The sequence below is a fragment of the Arvicanthis niloticus genome, chromosome 23, assembly GCF_011762505.2.
Source record: "Arvicanthis niloticus isolate mArvNil1 chromosome 23, mArvNil1.pat.X, whole genome shotgun sequence".
Classification (NCBI taxonomy): Eukaryota; Metazoa; Chordata; class Mammalia; order Rodentia; family Muridae; genus Arvicanthis; species Arvicanthis niloticus.
Window position 1 is genome coordinate 31,759,690 of NC_133430.1, and position 14,514 is coordinate 31,774,203.

Consider the following 14,514-nt stretch of genomic DNA (forward strand, 5'->3'; position numbering starts at 1 on the left):
TGTGTGAAAAAATTCAAATCACAGTTTGATCAGCCTATAGACAAGCTGTCATTCTTTGCGTACCCGTCCTCCAGTTCTTTCTCCCAGGTCTTCTGATGCCAATTCAATGCCCCATAGTCCTATAGTCCTATAGTTCCTATAGTTCCTATAGGACTGGGGCACTACCAAGCCTCTGGAAACCTATCCCAATCCACACCAGAGGGAGGCTTATTCCTTCCCATACACCAGCCATGAGTCCTGGCACCATTGATAGAAGACAGTCTTTCTCCCATCTTTATGCACTTAGTGTTAGTTGTTTTAAGAAAAAGTCCGACTGCAGGTCAGAACAGACCACTCCAGACCACACGGTTCCAAGGGGGAGGAGGTTTATTCAGGAGATAGAGCAAAGGTGGGGAGAAGAAGGTGGAAGGATAAGAGAGAAGTGGAGGCCGGCCATGACCACGTGGAGAGAGAGGAGGGGGGAGGGGACAGAGAGGCAAGAGGGTAAGAGTAAGAGAGTAAGAGTAAGAGTAAGAGAGTGAGGAGGGGGCAAGCAGCCCCTTTTATAGTGGATCAGGCCTACCTGGCAGTTGCCAGGTAACTGTGGGGAGGAGCATACCTGGCTGTTGCCAGGTAACTGGGGAGGTGGAGTTTAGACAGAATACTAACATTTTTCATGGCCGGCCTCTACTTCTCTTCTCTCTTTTTCAAACAACTAACATTGGTGTATTGGCCGGGAATCGAACCCGGGCCTCCCGCATGGCAGGCGAGAATTCTACCACTGAAACACCAATGCTTGGACTTAGCTCCTGTCAAAGCTTCAAGTCAGTTGCTCCTTTTTATTTCTGGAACTTATTATTATATATTTTTTAAAATGATTTATTTTTCTTTTACACGCATTGATGTTTTTGCCTGCATGTATGTCTATGTGAGGGTGTCAGACTTGGAGTTACAGACAGTGTGAGCAGCCATGTGGGTGCTAGGAATTGAACCCTGGTCCTCTGAAAAAAGCAGTCAGTGCTCTTAACTGCTGAGCCATCTCTCAAGCCCATATGTTTCATGAATTAATAGGGGACATAAATGTAGTGGTCAGATAACAACTTTGTAGAGGCCATTCTTCCTCTTCAGCTTTTTGTAGATTCTGGGGAATTAAACCTAGGTCACCAGGTTTGTAGGTCAAGAGCCTTTCTTTACCCACTGAGCCACTTCAGTTGGTAATACTGTAGGTGTGATGATGGCTCATGCCTTTAATCTCAGCAGAAGCAGATGAATCTCTGTAAGAATAGGATCAGCCTGGTCTACATAGCGAGTTCCAAGCCAGCCAAGTCTACGTAGTAAGACCCTGTATGGAAAGCCATTTCACTGGGCTGGTTGTTGAGACAGGGTCTCATACAGACTAGCCTGGCCTCAAATTTGCAGTATAGCTGAAGATGACCTTGAACTCCTAATCCTCCTGTCCCTACTCCCTGAGTCCTGCAGCTGTAGGAGAGCAGCACCACATCCAGTTTATTCAGAACTGGAGATCAAACCCAGAGCCTTGTGCTTGCTGAGAGAGCATCCATCAACCTTGCTACTTACCTTGTGCCCTAACCCCTATTTTGTGACACTATTAGGAGGTGTGGCCTTGTTAGAGGAAGTGTGTCACAGGGTGGGCTTTGAGGTCTCAGTGGCTCAAGCCAGGATACTGTCTCACTGTCTCTTCCTGCTCCTTTGTGGATCCAGATGTAGAACTCGAAAGCTTCCTCTCCATCATCGAGTCTGCCTGCATGCTGCCGTGCTCCCCACCATGATGACAATGGACTAAACCTCTGGACTGTAAGCCAGCCCCAGTCAAATGTTTTTCTTTAAAAGAGTTGCTATGGTCATGGCGTCTCTTGCCAGCAATACAACCCTAGCTAAGACAGTAACCATAGCTGTAATGAATGAAGCAGCCAATAACCCGCAGATGGCAGTCTCCTTCCTATCCTCAAGGAGCTCTGAAGATCAGTGCAAACCCACAGCACTTGCTGTGAAATCAGTCATGTCCCCAGTTCTGACTTGTGCAAAATCAGGGAACCTAGAAATTACCAACATTCACAAGCCACAGAAGACAGGGGCCCAGCTCTGAGCCAGGTTGGCCTGGGGAAGGAAACCCAAACCACTGGTTTCTTTTCAGGATCTCCCATGACTCCTGCAGCTTGGCTTTTCTTCCTCCCAGCCCCCACCCCAATACCAAGGGCTGATGTGTGGAACTGCAGTTGAGACACTGTGGAGGACCTCAGTGTGTGGCCTTACCACCCTCTGTGACCCCAGTGGGCACCCCAGACAGTAAGCGATTATTTCCTGGGTGAACATCTCCTGCTGAGTCTCCTAGCTGCCTTCTGAGCCCACAGCACTCTCTGCTCAGCACAGAGGCACAGTCAGAGTTAAGCGGATTTCATGCTATTTTCAAAGTCATCTTCGGTGGAAAATTTTTTTACACCACTAAACCTACTTTCTGCTGCTCTTCATTTCCCTAAAAGCCCCCACCCCTCTTCCATGAGGTAAACAGCAATCAGAACACCTAGGAACCTGCTGGAAACACCCTATTGGTAACCCCGATGTTGGTAGCTGGGGAGAAGGTTACAGTGAGAAGTGGAGCAGACAGCCCATGGCTGCAGCAGGCTCTCTGCATGCACTAAGCCTTGCTTTTTGGCTTCCTGATCCCTCCTAAAGACTGCTATGCCAGAGCTGTCTGTCCCTCAGATTAGCAGCCTCCTAAGAGCTCAGCAAATTGAAGTCACTCTTTTAAGGAGGACTTGAAGCACTCTACCACTGAACAGCACACTCCAGTGTCCCCCCCTCACCCACTGCCTCCTAAGCAACTACAGATTGGATGGTCAGGATGAGCCCAGATGCCATGCAAAGCCAGCGTGAGCTTTTTGGTGTACCTGCTCTGTGTGGATCATCTAGAGACCTATGTGAGCCGCCAACCACAGCAGCCTTGCCTCCAGCAGAAGCCTTGGAGAAGCCCAGTGACTCGCCTTACTTAGCATTTGGCTCTCAGAGGTCCCCAGGTGAGAATGTATACCTCCCAGCTCCTTCTGCAGGGAGACTGGCCCTGCACCTGCGCCATAAATGATAGAACTTGGCAGGATGGCCAGGGGCCACAGGCGTGAGCTGGTCTGAGCTTTGCTCAGTGTAGAGGACAGGGATGGACTAAGGGAAGGTTCTGTCCTGTGATAGACCAGCAGTGCGCAGTCTTGCAAAGCCCAAAATGTTCCCACAGACCCGATGCAGTGGAGATATGAGAATATGCTAGGTTAACTGAGCCTCTGGCCAGCCCAATTGATAGCTAGATGATAGCATCATAGCTGGATGCTATAGAAAGCAGGTTGTCCAGAGAAGAGTTAGTGGGGACTGGGAGAGTGAGCCCTGAGTGGCTGCAGGTGAGGTTGAGACACTACTCAGGGCTTGAGAACCACCATTAATTCAGGGGCACATGTGTACTCCACAGAAACGAACTCCTGAGAAAGGCTTTGTTTGTTGAGATGGAGTAACCTTATCTTTGTAGCCAAGGCTGGCCTCTTCCTCCTCAGCTTTCCATATACTGAGATTACAGTCACTCACCACCACATGGGTCTCATTCTCGAGAAACATTTCAGCAGCAAACCAGGTGCCACAATAGCCACAATCATCTCCATAGAAAGACTGAGAGATTTTCCTCAGTGGGAAATGTAAAAATAAAAGGGAACACTAATTTTTTTTAGCCTGGTTTTGAATTTTTAAAAATTACATTTGTTTATTGTTTCTTGGGGTGTTGGTAGGCGTGGGCCACAGCACGCATGTGGAGACCAGAAGGCAACAAGTCAGTTCTATCAAGTGGGTCCCAGGGATCAAACTCAGGTCCTCCAGCTTAACAGCAAGTCCCCTTACTGAGCCATGGCTATGGCACACGCCTTTAATCCTAGCACTTGGGAGGCAGAGGCAGGCGGATTTCTGAGTTCGAGGCCAGCCTGGTCTACCAAGTGAGTTCCAGGACAGCCAGGGCTATACAGAGAAACCCTGTCTCAAAAAAACAAAAAACCAAACCAAAACAAAAAAGGCGTGTGCCACCACCGCCCGGCTCACAATCACTTTTCTTCAATGATACTGACACATCTTTTCCAACAGAAGCTAAAATTTCTGCTGCAGGTTTAGGGCTTCACAGTGGTCTTGGATGACATTATCCTCCTGACTCAGGACCAGATCATGCTTCACTGGAGAGTAATCCTGAACAAGCATCTTCTCAGCATTAGCCCACCCTCCATTCCTAAAGCAGAAACCAGTCCCTGTGGACTCCAAGAAGCCTCCCTAACAGTCACTCACCTAACTCTTATTATGGGAACATGGGTGCACACCATACCACCATGGGTACAACTGTGATCTTGCCTTTAAATGGGAAAAAAGGAGGTGCATGAATGTCTAAGGTAGAGATTGGTAAATCTAGATGGGACACTGGAATCTACATTCCTGACAAGCCCTCCCCTAAGCAGTAACCCATAGATGTGTTTTGGTTTTGAAATACCAGAAACGGAACCCAGGGCATTACCTATATTGGACAATGTTTATCCATTGAGCTGCATCCAAACCCCTAGGATGGTTTGTAGGTCCCACTAGGAGATTCTGCTTCCTAGCCTCAGAGAGCCTGTTCTGGTGCTGAGTGTAAGTAAGAAAATGTACTTTCTGTCTTGGAGTTCTCAGGAGGGACCCTGGGGCTCTTACCTCTCGGCCCAAATGGAAAGGAATTGGAACCTAGCGACCACCAGTGCTACTGTATCTCATTGCACTGGACTGCCACCTGCTGGTCAGAAGTTGCCACTGCAAGTTAGGGTGAAATCCCCTGTTCAAATTCCTTTACCGAATCCTTACAGGGAGTCCCCAGAGCTCAGTCCAGGGCATAACATCGACAAGCATTAAAAAGGTGGCTCTAGCCACACTTTTAACCCCAGCACTTGGGAGGCAGAGGCAGGCAGATTTCTGAGTTCGAGGCCAGCCTGGTCTACAGAGTGAGTTCCAGGACAGCCAGGACTACACAGAGAAACCTTGTCTAGAAAGACCAAAAAGGCGGCTCTGGGTGAGCCCTGTGGAAGGGAGGGAAGCATACAGGAGAAAAAAAGGTCTGTGTGATGGATATGACATGTGAGCTAGGTAGGGGCTGGACTCAGTGAGCCTTACTACTCTGAAATTTGCACAGAGAGCAATGGGAAAGCCAGCAGTGCATCGGAAGATCATCTTGTCAAGAAGCAGTAATAGATTCATTAGAGGCAGAGTCGATTTGAAAGATAATTATCAAAGACTGAGCTGACAAGTGGCTGTTGGCACAGATGACAAAATGACTGTAAAGACAGAGGGGGAAACTGGTCTATGAGAAATACTTAAGACCACCACTGATTAGGCTTGCAAAACTGGATCTCACAGGCTTAACACTAAGAAAGGATAAAAGCATCAGCCCATTCTCTTTTCAATATCAGCACCTACTGTGTGCCTAAAATTAATCTGTCATCTATGGGATTCAGTGCTCGAAGCAAAAGGAAAAAAAAATGGTTCTCATAGTCTGCATGTAACCAAACAAGAAAGCAACAAATAGAAACAAGAACCTACCAGACAATTCAAAAGGATAATGTAATAGGGACTCAGAGACATGATGTCTGCTGCGTAGACAACAGGGACAAGCATTGGAATTGGCTACAGGAGCATACGCTTGTTATCCCAGCACTCTGGAGGCTGAAACATGAGGATCTGAGATTCATGAATGGCCAACATGGGCCACATCCTAAAACCTGCCTTTAAAAGGAGAGAGAAGCTGAGCAGTGGTGGTGCACACCTTAAATCCCAGCACTCTGGAGGCAGAGGCAGTTGGATCTGAGTTTGAGACCAGCCTGGTCTGCAGAGCAAGTTCTAAGACTTGCTCTGAGAGAAATCCTGTCTCAAAGAAAAAAAAAAAAAAAAAAAAAAAGACAGACAGAGAGGCTTCATGATTGTTGTGTTTTATAAAAATAAAGAGAGAAGAAATATGTTTGGTGGATGTGCAGTCAGATGTGAGGGAAGGGGGTGCCTCTGCAGACCCATGCTGAGTTATCCCTTCTCCCTGGGGGACCAGCCACAAGACAGTATAGTATAGAATAGTTTATTCAGTGCATGGGGAGGGGATTTGAGAGGGTAGTAGAGTCAGAGAAAGGCACAGAGAGACAGTAGAGAAGTAGAGGCTGGCCATGAGCATGTGGAGGGAGGGGATGGAAATGGAGAGAGAGGGGGTAAGAGGCAAGAGGACAGAGCAGGAGTAAGAGAGAGAGGAGGGGGCAAGCAGCCCCTTTTATAGTGAGTCAGGCATACCTGGCTGTTGCCAGGTAACTGTGGGGTGGAGCCTAGACTAAATGCCAACAATGATGCATAACTTTAATCCCAGCACCCCCAAGACAGAAGTAGGCAGATCTCTAATTTGTTCAATGTCAGCCTGGTCTACAGAGTTCCAGGCCAGCCAATGCTGCATAGTGAGACTCTGTCTAAAATTAATTTTAAAAAGGAGGAAAAACAAGGGGTGAAGAGAAAATAAGAGGAGAGAACCGAGAGAGAAAACAGAGCATTTTAGAGCAAAGCAGCAAGTATGTGTAGTCCCGGAGCAGAAAGGAGTGTGGACGATCAGGGTCAGAGGTGGCCAATGTGGCTGAGGCACGAGGGCATGGGCAAGGGCAGCAAGGAGAGGGGAGGGTGGGTTGGGGGCCGCTCATGCAGCCCCTTTGTTTTGTTTTACAAGACAGAGTTTCTCTGGACAGCCTCAGTTGTCCTGGAACTTACTCTGTAAGCCATGCTGGTCTCAAACTCAGAGATTCACCTACGTTTTACTCCCATGCCTGGCCACACAGTCCTTCTCAAGGAAAGAATTCTAAAATTAAAAGGCAGCTGCAGACACATCTTAATCAGGAGAGTGACACGATCCAATTTCATCAAAATCCCTCTGGAGATGGGACCAAACGGGAGAGGAAAAGGGGGGAGCTGTGGCATGGGGCAGCAGAATGGAGGGAGGAGTCCAAATACAATGTGAAATGAAAGCAAAAAGGGCCTGGGAGTGTTACCCGGTGATGGACCATCTGACCAGTATGCATAGGGCTCTGGATTCCACGACCCCAGCACCTCAGAGTCAACCAGAGTTGGTGATGGAACAAACATGGGATAAGCAAAAGGCAGAACGCAGGACCACAAAAATGTCAGCTACAAGAAGCCAAGACAGGAGACCGGATCTAAGAGCATCTCTCCCCCCACTGGTGCTTCATTTCAATAGACAACAGCTCTTATCTGCACCTGGGACTAGTCTTAAGAGGTTTTTTTTTTTTTTTTTTTTTTTTTTTTGGTTTTTCGAGACAGGGTTTCTCTGTGTAGCTCTGACTGTCCTGGACCTCACTCTGTAGACCAGGCTAGCCTCAAACTCAGAAATCCGCCTGCCTCTGCCTCCCGAGTGCTGGGATTAAAGGCATGAGCCACCACTGCCCGGCGTCTTCAGAGTCTTATGCAGCCAGATCCATAAGTTCATAGTAGAGTCCCACCAGGTAAGCCCTGGTCCCAAGCATGTACTATCAGAAGACAGAAATGGTCTCCCAAGCCCCTTAAACTGAAGGGAGCCCTAGAACACAGTACTATCTTAGCCAAACAAATGCCAGAGGCCACAGGCTTTGTGTGGGCAAGGTATCACTTTATTTTCTTTGGTTTTCCAACTGTGCTGCTGGACAATGAAAATTCAATCCCCCACCAGCCTTGTAACCTTGTAGCGCCTTGCCCAAGATGTGCCTGGCGTTTGAGGAGGCTCAGCAGAAAAGCAGGTCCCCAACAGCAGCCAGGCTGGAAGACAGATGACCTGAAAAGACCCCCCAGCAGAGGGTGCAGGATGCCCTCTTTGGGGTCTCCAGTGTCTGGCAGCCTTTCCTGTTTTAGGGGCAACCATGTTTTGTTCTGTGAAGCTCAGTCCTTCTCCACTGAGGATCTGAGGCAGAACTCACACAGATGCCTCAGACTCAATCTTCATGTTCCTTTGGAAGACATTTTTGAGGGGGAAAAAAAAAAGATATAACCCTTAAGAAGAAAAGAAAAAGCATATATATTTATTCTGTCTGACAGGAGATAATGGCCACGCTGTGATACTTTCCTTGTGGGCCCAGTAAAAGCTGAGAGCAGCCCTGGCCCAAACATAACAGAGCTTTAACACTGACAAGGGGCATAAGGGGGGTCCTGCCAACCCAAATTAATGAAAAAAAGAAAAATGAAATACAACAAAAATATGTGACCAGCCAACAACCAAAGAGACAATTGGCCCTCCTATAGCTTTTGTCGTCAGAGCAGGCAGCTGATTTCCACCTGTCCATCCTAGGACATCGTAGCCTGAGTCAGGAGGCAACTCAGCTCCTCCTCTTCCCATGTTCTATATCCCCTCCCGTCAGCCATCAACCAGCGTGAGACCTTCATAGAGTGCCCGCTTCCACATGTAGTAGGTGGAGCGGGCGGTGAGAGGGAAGAGAGCTTGGAACTCCTTGTAGGACGGGAAAGTCTTAGACTGGAAGCGCTTCTGCAGGAACAGCTTGGCCTGGGCCTTGAACCTAGTGGTGGTAAGCATGTCCATCACCAACATCTGCCTATCGCTGCCACCTGGTGCCATTGCTACAGTCTGGCTTGGCAAGGATCCACTATGGGGTTGGCCCTGGGCCATAGCTACCTCTTGAATGATCCCCTCTCTGGAAGGCCCTCCTGGGGCATCTTCTGGAGTGTTTTCTGGAGAAGCAGCCACTGGCAGTGTTTCCACTGGAGGAACCGCCACAGACATTACATTCTGAACAGCTTCCATAGCCTGCCATTCAACTGGCTTCTGCCGTTCCTCTAGCTCCTCCGGCTTCCACTGTTCCTCTGGCTTCCGCAGTTCCTTTGGCTTCTGCTTCCTTTGGCCCAAAGAGGGAGCCTGCATGCGGGGCCATCTTCCGGAAAGACTTTTCCATACCCAAAAAGTGGAAGGTAACAGGCTAGGGTAACGGAGGCGGAAGCGACAGAAGGGTAGGTGCCCACTTAGCACCTGCTTGCGGGCAGCCCTGCGCAGTCGTCTCTGCCAACGAGATAAGGGCATCCTGGAGGATCTGAGCCCCTGGGAAGTAAGAGGAGCTCCACTTTCTGCTTTCCCTGTCCCCTCCTCTCCCACCTCACTCTTCAAAGAGAGTAGCGTTTCTTTCCCGGCATCTGCTGACTGGAGAGACTCCGTAGTTTCAAGAGCTGGGGACATCTTGAAACTGGAGGTCCTCCTGAGGGCTTTCCGTCTCCAGTTGTAGTAGGTGGATCTCGAGATGCCAGGGAACCTGCATTTGAAGCAGCGATAGGGTACCAGTTTGTTCAGGGAGATGCAATGCTCCAAGTAAGACTTGGCACGCTGCATCAAGATCATGCTAGCGGAGCTTGACATTGCTACTTCCAGTGGGGAACACCCCACCTCCTCAGCAGCCTTTTCCCCTGAAGGCTTCTTCACCTCTGGCGCAGCCAGTGCCTCCAGGGATGGAGTGGCTGGAACCTGGGCTGAGTTGGCACCAGAACCAAGCAGCTCATGCTTCCAGGCATAGTAGGTAGAACGGGAGATCTCAGGGAATCTCTGCAGGAACTGTTGCAATGGCACAAAGCCCCCACGGTGGAAGCTGTCCTGCAAGAAGTGCTTGGCAGAGAAGCGGGTGGCCACCTTCTGCCGATGCTCTTGGGTCTGCCGCCGCCAGCGATAGAAGGTGCTCTTGGTGATGCTGGTGCGGTCACACAGGCGGGAGTAGCTGAGGCCGGGTTCACGGTTGAGCAGCTCTAGGGTTTTGGCTGGTGGTAGCAGAGGACCCAGGTTTGGAGAAACAGGGTCCAGGCTCGCAGTACTGTCGGCCTCCACCTCCTCCAGCCCAACCACAGGGGCAAAATACTGGTGCCGGAAGAGGTGGCTGGTGAGGGGCTGACCAGCCCACATGATGTGCAGCATGGAGGTCACGTGGGTGGAGCGGCGAGGCATGATAACACGGTTAAAATAGGGTCGGATCTTAACATTGCGCATAGGGTAGATAGAGTAGATATTGCGCTCAAGGATGGAAGCAAGGGCGTACAAGTGCCACACATTGGAGAAGCTAGTAGGGAAGCACGTAGCCTTGACGTCAGCATCAAAGATGGCCTCCAGGGTGGCAAAAGACAGGTTGGTCATCTCGGGGGACTCCTCAGAGCACAGGGAGTAGCGCACAGCCTGCAGCATCACCTTGGAGTCGATCATGCCCTGGAGATAATAGTGCCTATGCAAAAGCATCTCCACCACAGTGCGGGCCCGCAGCTCCAGGCTGAGACCGGCGTGCCCCCACAACAACATGCTGGCCGCTTCAAACAACAGGCTACCCTCACCCTTGCACACCAAGGGCAGCATGTTCTGAGGAGCATCCTCTGGGTACAGACTCAAGGCCACAGAGTCCACCTCCAGCACCTGGGCGCCAGGGCCACCCTTCTGGCAGATGGGGAGGGTGAAGGAAGACAGGACCTGTTTGGCCTCCAGGGCAGCACTGATGAGACCCTCCAAGCCCTCAGACTCCACTGCCTCCTGCAGGTCGCGCAGCACCTGCTGCACCAGCTGATCCCGAGAAGTCATCCTGACAAGGCAAAGGAGAGAGGGCAGAGGTCAGAAGAATGGTGGATGTGCCCTGGCGTCTTCTCCCAGAGCGGCAGTTCTCATTCACCGCATATCAGATGTCCGGGATTTCAGATACTTATATTACGATTCATAACAGTAGCAAAATTACAGTTATGAAGTAGCAAAAAATTTCCTGGTTGGGGGTCACCAGAACATGAGGAACTGTATTAAAGTGTCGCCGCATTAGAAAGGATGAGGGCCATGGGGGTTGAGGAGGGGGTGGTAATATCCCCAGAAGAGATAACAGCTAACTGCTTGCTACCATGGCTTTGCTTAGTCACTCAGTGGTTCTGAAGGAAAGCCTGGTCTCTGGAACTCAGCTTTGAATCCTGGCTCTGATGTTAGTGTGGTAAAACACTTAGCCTCCTGGCTTCTGCTTTCTCTCCTGTGAAATGGGAATGATAGTGCCTACCATTGAGGGCCCTTGTGGCCTTAACTGATAGAATGAAAGTAAACAAAACAAAGAAAAAGCCCACAGACAATCCCAGCACTGGGAGGGTGAAGGCAGGAGGATCATGAGTTCAAAGCCAGCCTGGGCTACCTAGCCAGATTCTATCTAAAAACAAAACAACAATAGATGAAGATACAGAGGAAGAGACAGACACATACACTTATTATTGTCTCCTGTCCCTCCCTAGAACAGTACCTGATACATGGTAAAGCAGAATCGAATGCTAGTTACTGTACAGCAGTATCTACAACAATACATAGAATACAGTAGACACGTAAGCTACACCTCTACAGGACATGGTGTGCATGCCTTAGTCCTAGCGTTCTCCTGGGAGGCAAAGGTAACCAGATCTCTTCGAGTTCCAGGCCAGCCAGGGCTACACAGTGAGACCCTGCCTCGAAAATAAATAGTCATATAACTCGGTTGAAGATTTATGATAACATATGGACCAAAACCTAGAACCCTGATTCTCAAACTACAGTCCTGGGTGCCTCGTAAATTCTTTTGAGACTAGTGCTCAGACACATGATAATTTAACACACTGACGTAATCTGCCTTCTTATCATTTGAATAAAACTATGTTATTTTATGGTGCAGAGTGATATAGTTCACTCCTATAATCCCAGCACTCTGGAGACAAAGGCAGAATACTTACCAGGAGATTGAGGCCAGCACAGACTACAAAGTGAATCTCAAGCCAACCTCGGCTTGGGGTGAACTTATCTTTCCTATCAGGAATAAAGGCAACAGCATCAATTATGAAGTCATGCTCTTCTCTCTGACATCCTTGAAGAACGCCCTTCAGAACACATTTCATTAAACAGAAGTCCTTAAGGGCACCCACATGTTTCTAGAATTAGAGGCGGGCCTTTCCTCACCCTGAACAGGCCGAAGGCCTCCTTTGGACTATTATTGTTTATGATGTATGATGAAATTAGATGCTTTTAGCATGGAACAGTTTTATGTAGCCCAGGCTTGCCTCAAACTCAAATCTACCTCTGCCTCTAGGTGCTTCCCAGTGAGCGCCACACCTGGCACAACCACTTTTTATTTTTTTAAAGCACAGTTGGGAGTTGATTAAGACAGAATCTTACTGTAGATCTAAGGACAGATCTTAAGAGAAAGGCTTAGGAAAAGGACCTGGTTCAGAAGGGGTTAACTTCTCAAGCTAGCTGTCAGGAATACTATTTTTAGAGAAAGACTGATGGGATATTACAGTAAGTCATGATGACACACATCTGTAATCCCAGCTCTGTGAAGCTGAGACTGAAGGATCAGGTTCAGAGTTCAAGGTCAGCCAGGCTAGTTTCAAGACCATCGTTGGCCACAGGAGAACTTGACTCAAAACAAAAACAACAAAACCATTACAGAGACAGAAGTGGGTTATATAGACTCAGGCATATCTGAGAGATATTAGCTGGAGAGATGGCTCAGTGGCTAACCATGGCTGTTCTCGCAGAGGACCTGAGTTCTGTTCCCAGCATCCACACAAACACCCTCTTCCGCCTTCCTTGGACACTAGCCATGCATATGATTTATATGCACATGCTGGCAAAACACTCATACACATAAAATAAATATTTTGATTTTTTAATTAAAAAAAAAAAGATTCAGGTGAGCCTATCTCTTTAAAGTTAAGTATATCACTATAACATAAAAGTTTGATTTTTTTCACCTGTAAATGGGGAGGGCATCTCCAGAGCCCAGGAATCCAGAGGTAGCAAGGGGAACACACTCAAGACTCTATCTCAAAAGATAATAATAAAGCCAGGCACAGGTGGCACACACCTGTAATTTCAGCACTTGGAAGTCAAGAGTTCAAGGCCAACCTGGGCTATGTAGTGAGTTTAAGACCAGCCAGGCCGAGAGCCTTTTAGAAGTTCCCTCCATTTTGTTTTGAGAACACGTGTCTACCACTACTGACACAACCGTGACAACTTCCCAGCACCTCAATGGTTTTATACAGTATAATCATATTGTCAACATTTCTATTAGTTATATTACAAACAAGAATCTATCTTGTCACATAACTGAGGGATAGCCTTACAAACTTCTGTAAAATATACAAAGTATGACCATAGCATTTGACTTGGGTACAGCAAGATACAAAATTTTCAGGGGTACAGTGACTTGTTTTACTTTCCTTTAAATAGAGTCTCCCAATCCTCCTGCCTAAGCCTCCACAGAGAGCTGGGAGTTAGGCCTTGACCATGCTATTTGTACAACCCGCACCACTGAGCTTCTAGCCTTGGAAGTTACTTTTTTCCTATTAGTGACTATCTTTTCCTATCTGTTACTATTTATTTCATTTTTACTTTTTTTTTTTTCTTCAGCATTAGAAGTTAAACCCAGGACCTTGAACCTGCAAGACCAGTACCTGCTAGTCTCTTGCTTTAATTTTGAATACAGTATACATTGAGATATCACCTCTATAAACAACAAGCCTTCCAGTTTCTCACATTTAAAGAACAGAGCTGAGAGGTAGTGGTGCAGCACTCGAGAGGCAGAGACAGGTGAGACTCTGTGAGTCTGAAGCCTATGATCTATAGAGTGAGTTTCAGGAGAGCCAGGGCTACACAGAGAAACCCCAACTCAAACAAACGAAGAGCTAACAGAGATCTTGAAACTAAAAAAAAGTTGAGACTGTAAAAAAAGTCTGCACTATGTAATAGACTGTCTTTCACAGAGGCAGCAAGGAAGACAGACCGTCTGGTGCAGAGAACTGTTGAATGGAGCCTTCTTGTATTCTGACCCTTACAGGAGGACTATAGGGTTTGAACTACTGGGGATATAACTCAGTGGTAAAACACAGCATGCAAGAGACCTTCCATTCAATCAGTCTGTAGTATGGAAAGGAAACAGCTGAGGAGAGCACTCAGTTGGTCCGGTGCTGACCCAGAAACCACGAGGGCCTGAGCTCAAATCATCAGGATCCAAGTTAAGAGGCAGAGGAAGCACACACCTGCACAGAGTCAGAAGGAGCCCTGAGGCTTGCTGGCCATCCAATATGGCTGAATCACTGAGCTCCAGGTTCGGTGAGAGAAGTTATCTCAAAGGAAGATACAGAGCGGTGCAGGAAAGACACCCAGCAGCGAACTCTGGCCACCACAATACACACACTTACACAAGCATGCACACACGCACACACACTCATATACAAAGAGAGTAAAAGTACTTGCTGCAGCCAGGCAATGGTGGCGCACACCTTTAATCCCAGCACTTGGGAGGCAGAGGCAGGCAGATTTCTGAGTTCGAGGCTAGCCTGGTCTACAGAGTGAGTTCCAGAACAGCCAGGGCTATACAGAGAAACCCTGTCTCAAACAAAACCAAAAAAAAAAAAAAAAAAAAAAAAAAAAAAAAAAAAAAAAAGTACTTGCTGCTAAGCCACGATCTGAGTTCAGTTCCCAGGACCCAC

The 14,514-nt window shown here is 48.1% G+C and overlaps 1 protein-coding gene and 1 non-coding gene across 2 annotated transcripts; both read right to left on the reverse strand.

Annotated features, from left to right (window-relative positions):
* Positions 1-704: 704 nt before the first annotated feature.
* On the reverse strand, positions 705-775 carry Trnag-gcc (transfer RNA glycine (anticodon GCC)). The gene has a single exon. It is a non-coding gene; the product is annotated as a tRNA-Gly (tRNA).
* A 7,629-nt stretch (positions 776-8,404) lies between these two features.
* Positions 8,405-10,606, reverse strand: Vrtn (vertebrae development associated). Its single transcript, XM_076920899.1, has one exon. The coding sequence runs from the start codon at positions 10,604-10,606 to the stop codon at positions 8,405-8,407; it is 2,202 nt and encodes a 733-aa protein (XP_076777014.1).
* Positions 10,607-14,514: the final 3,908 nt, after the last annotated feature.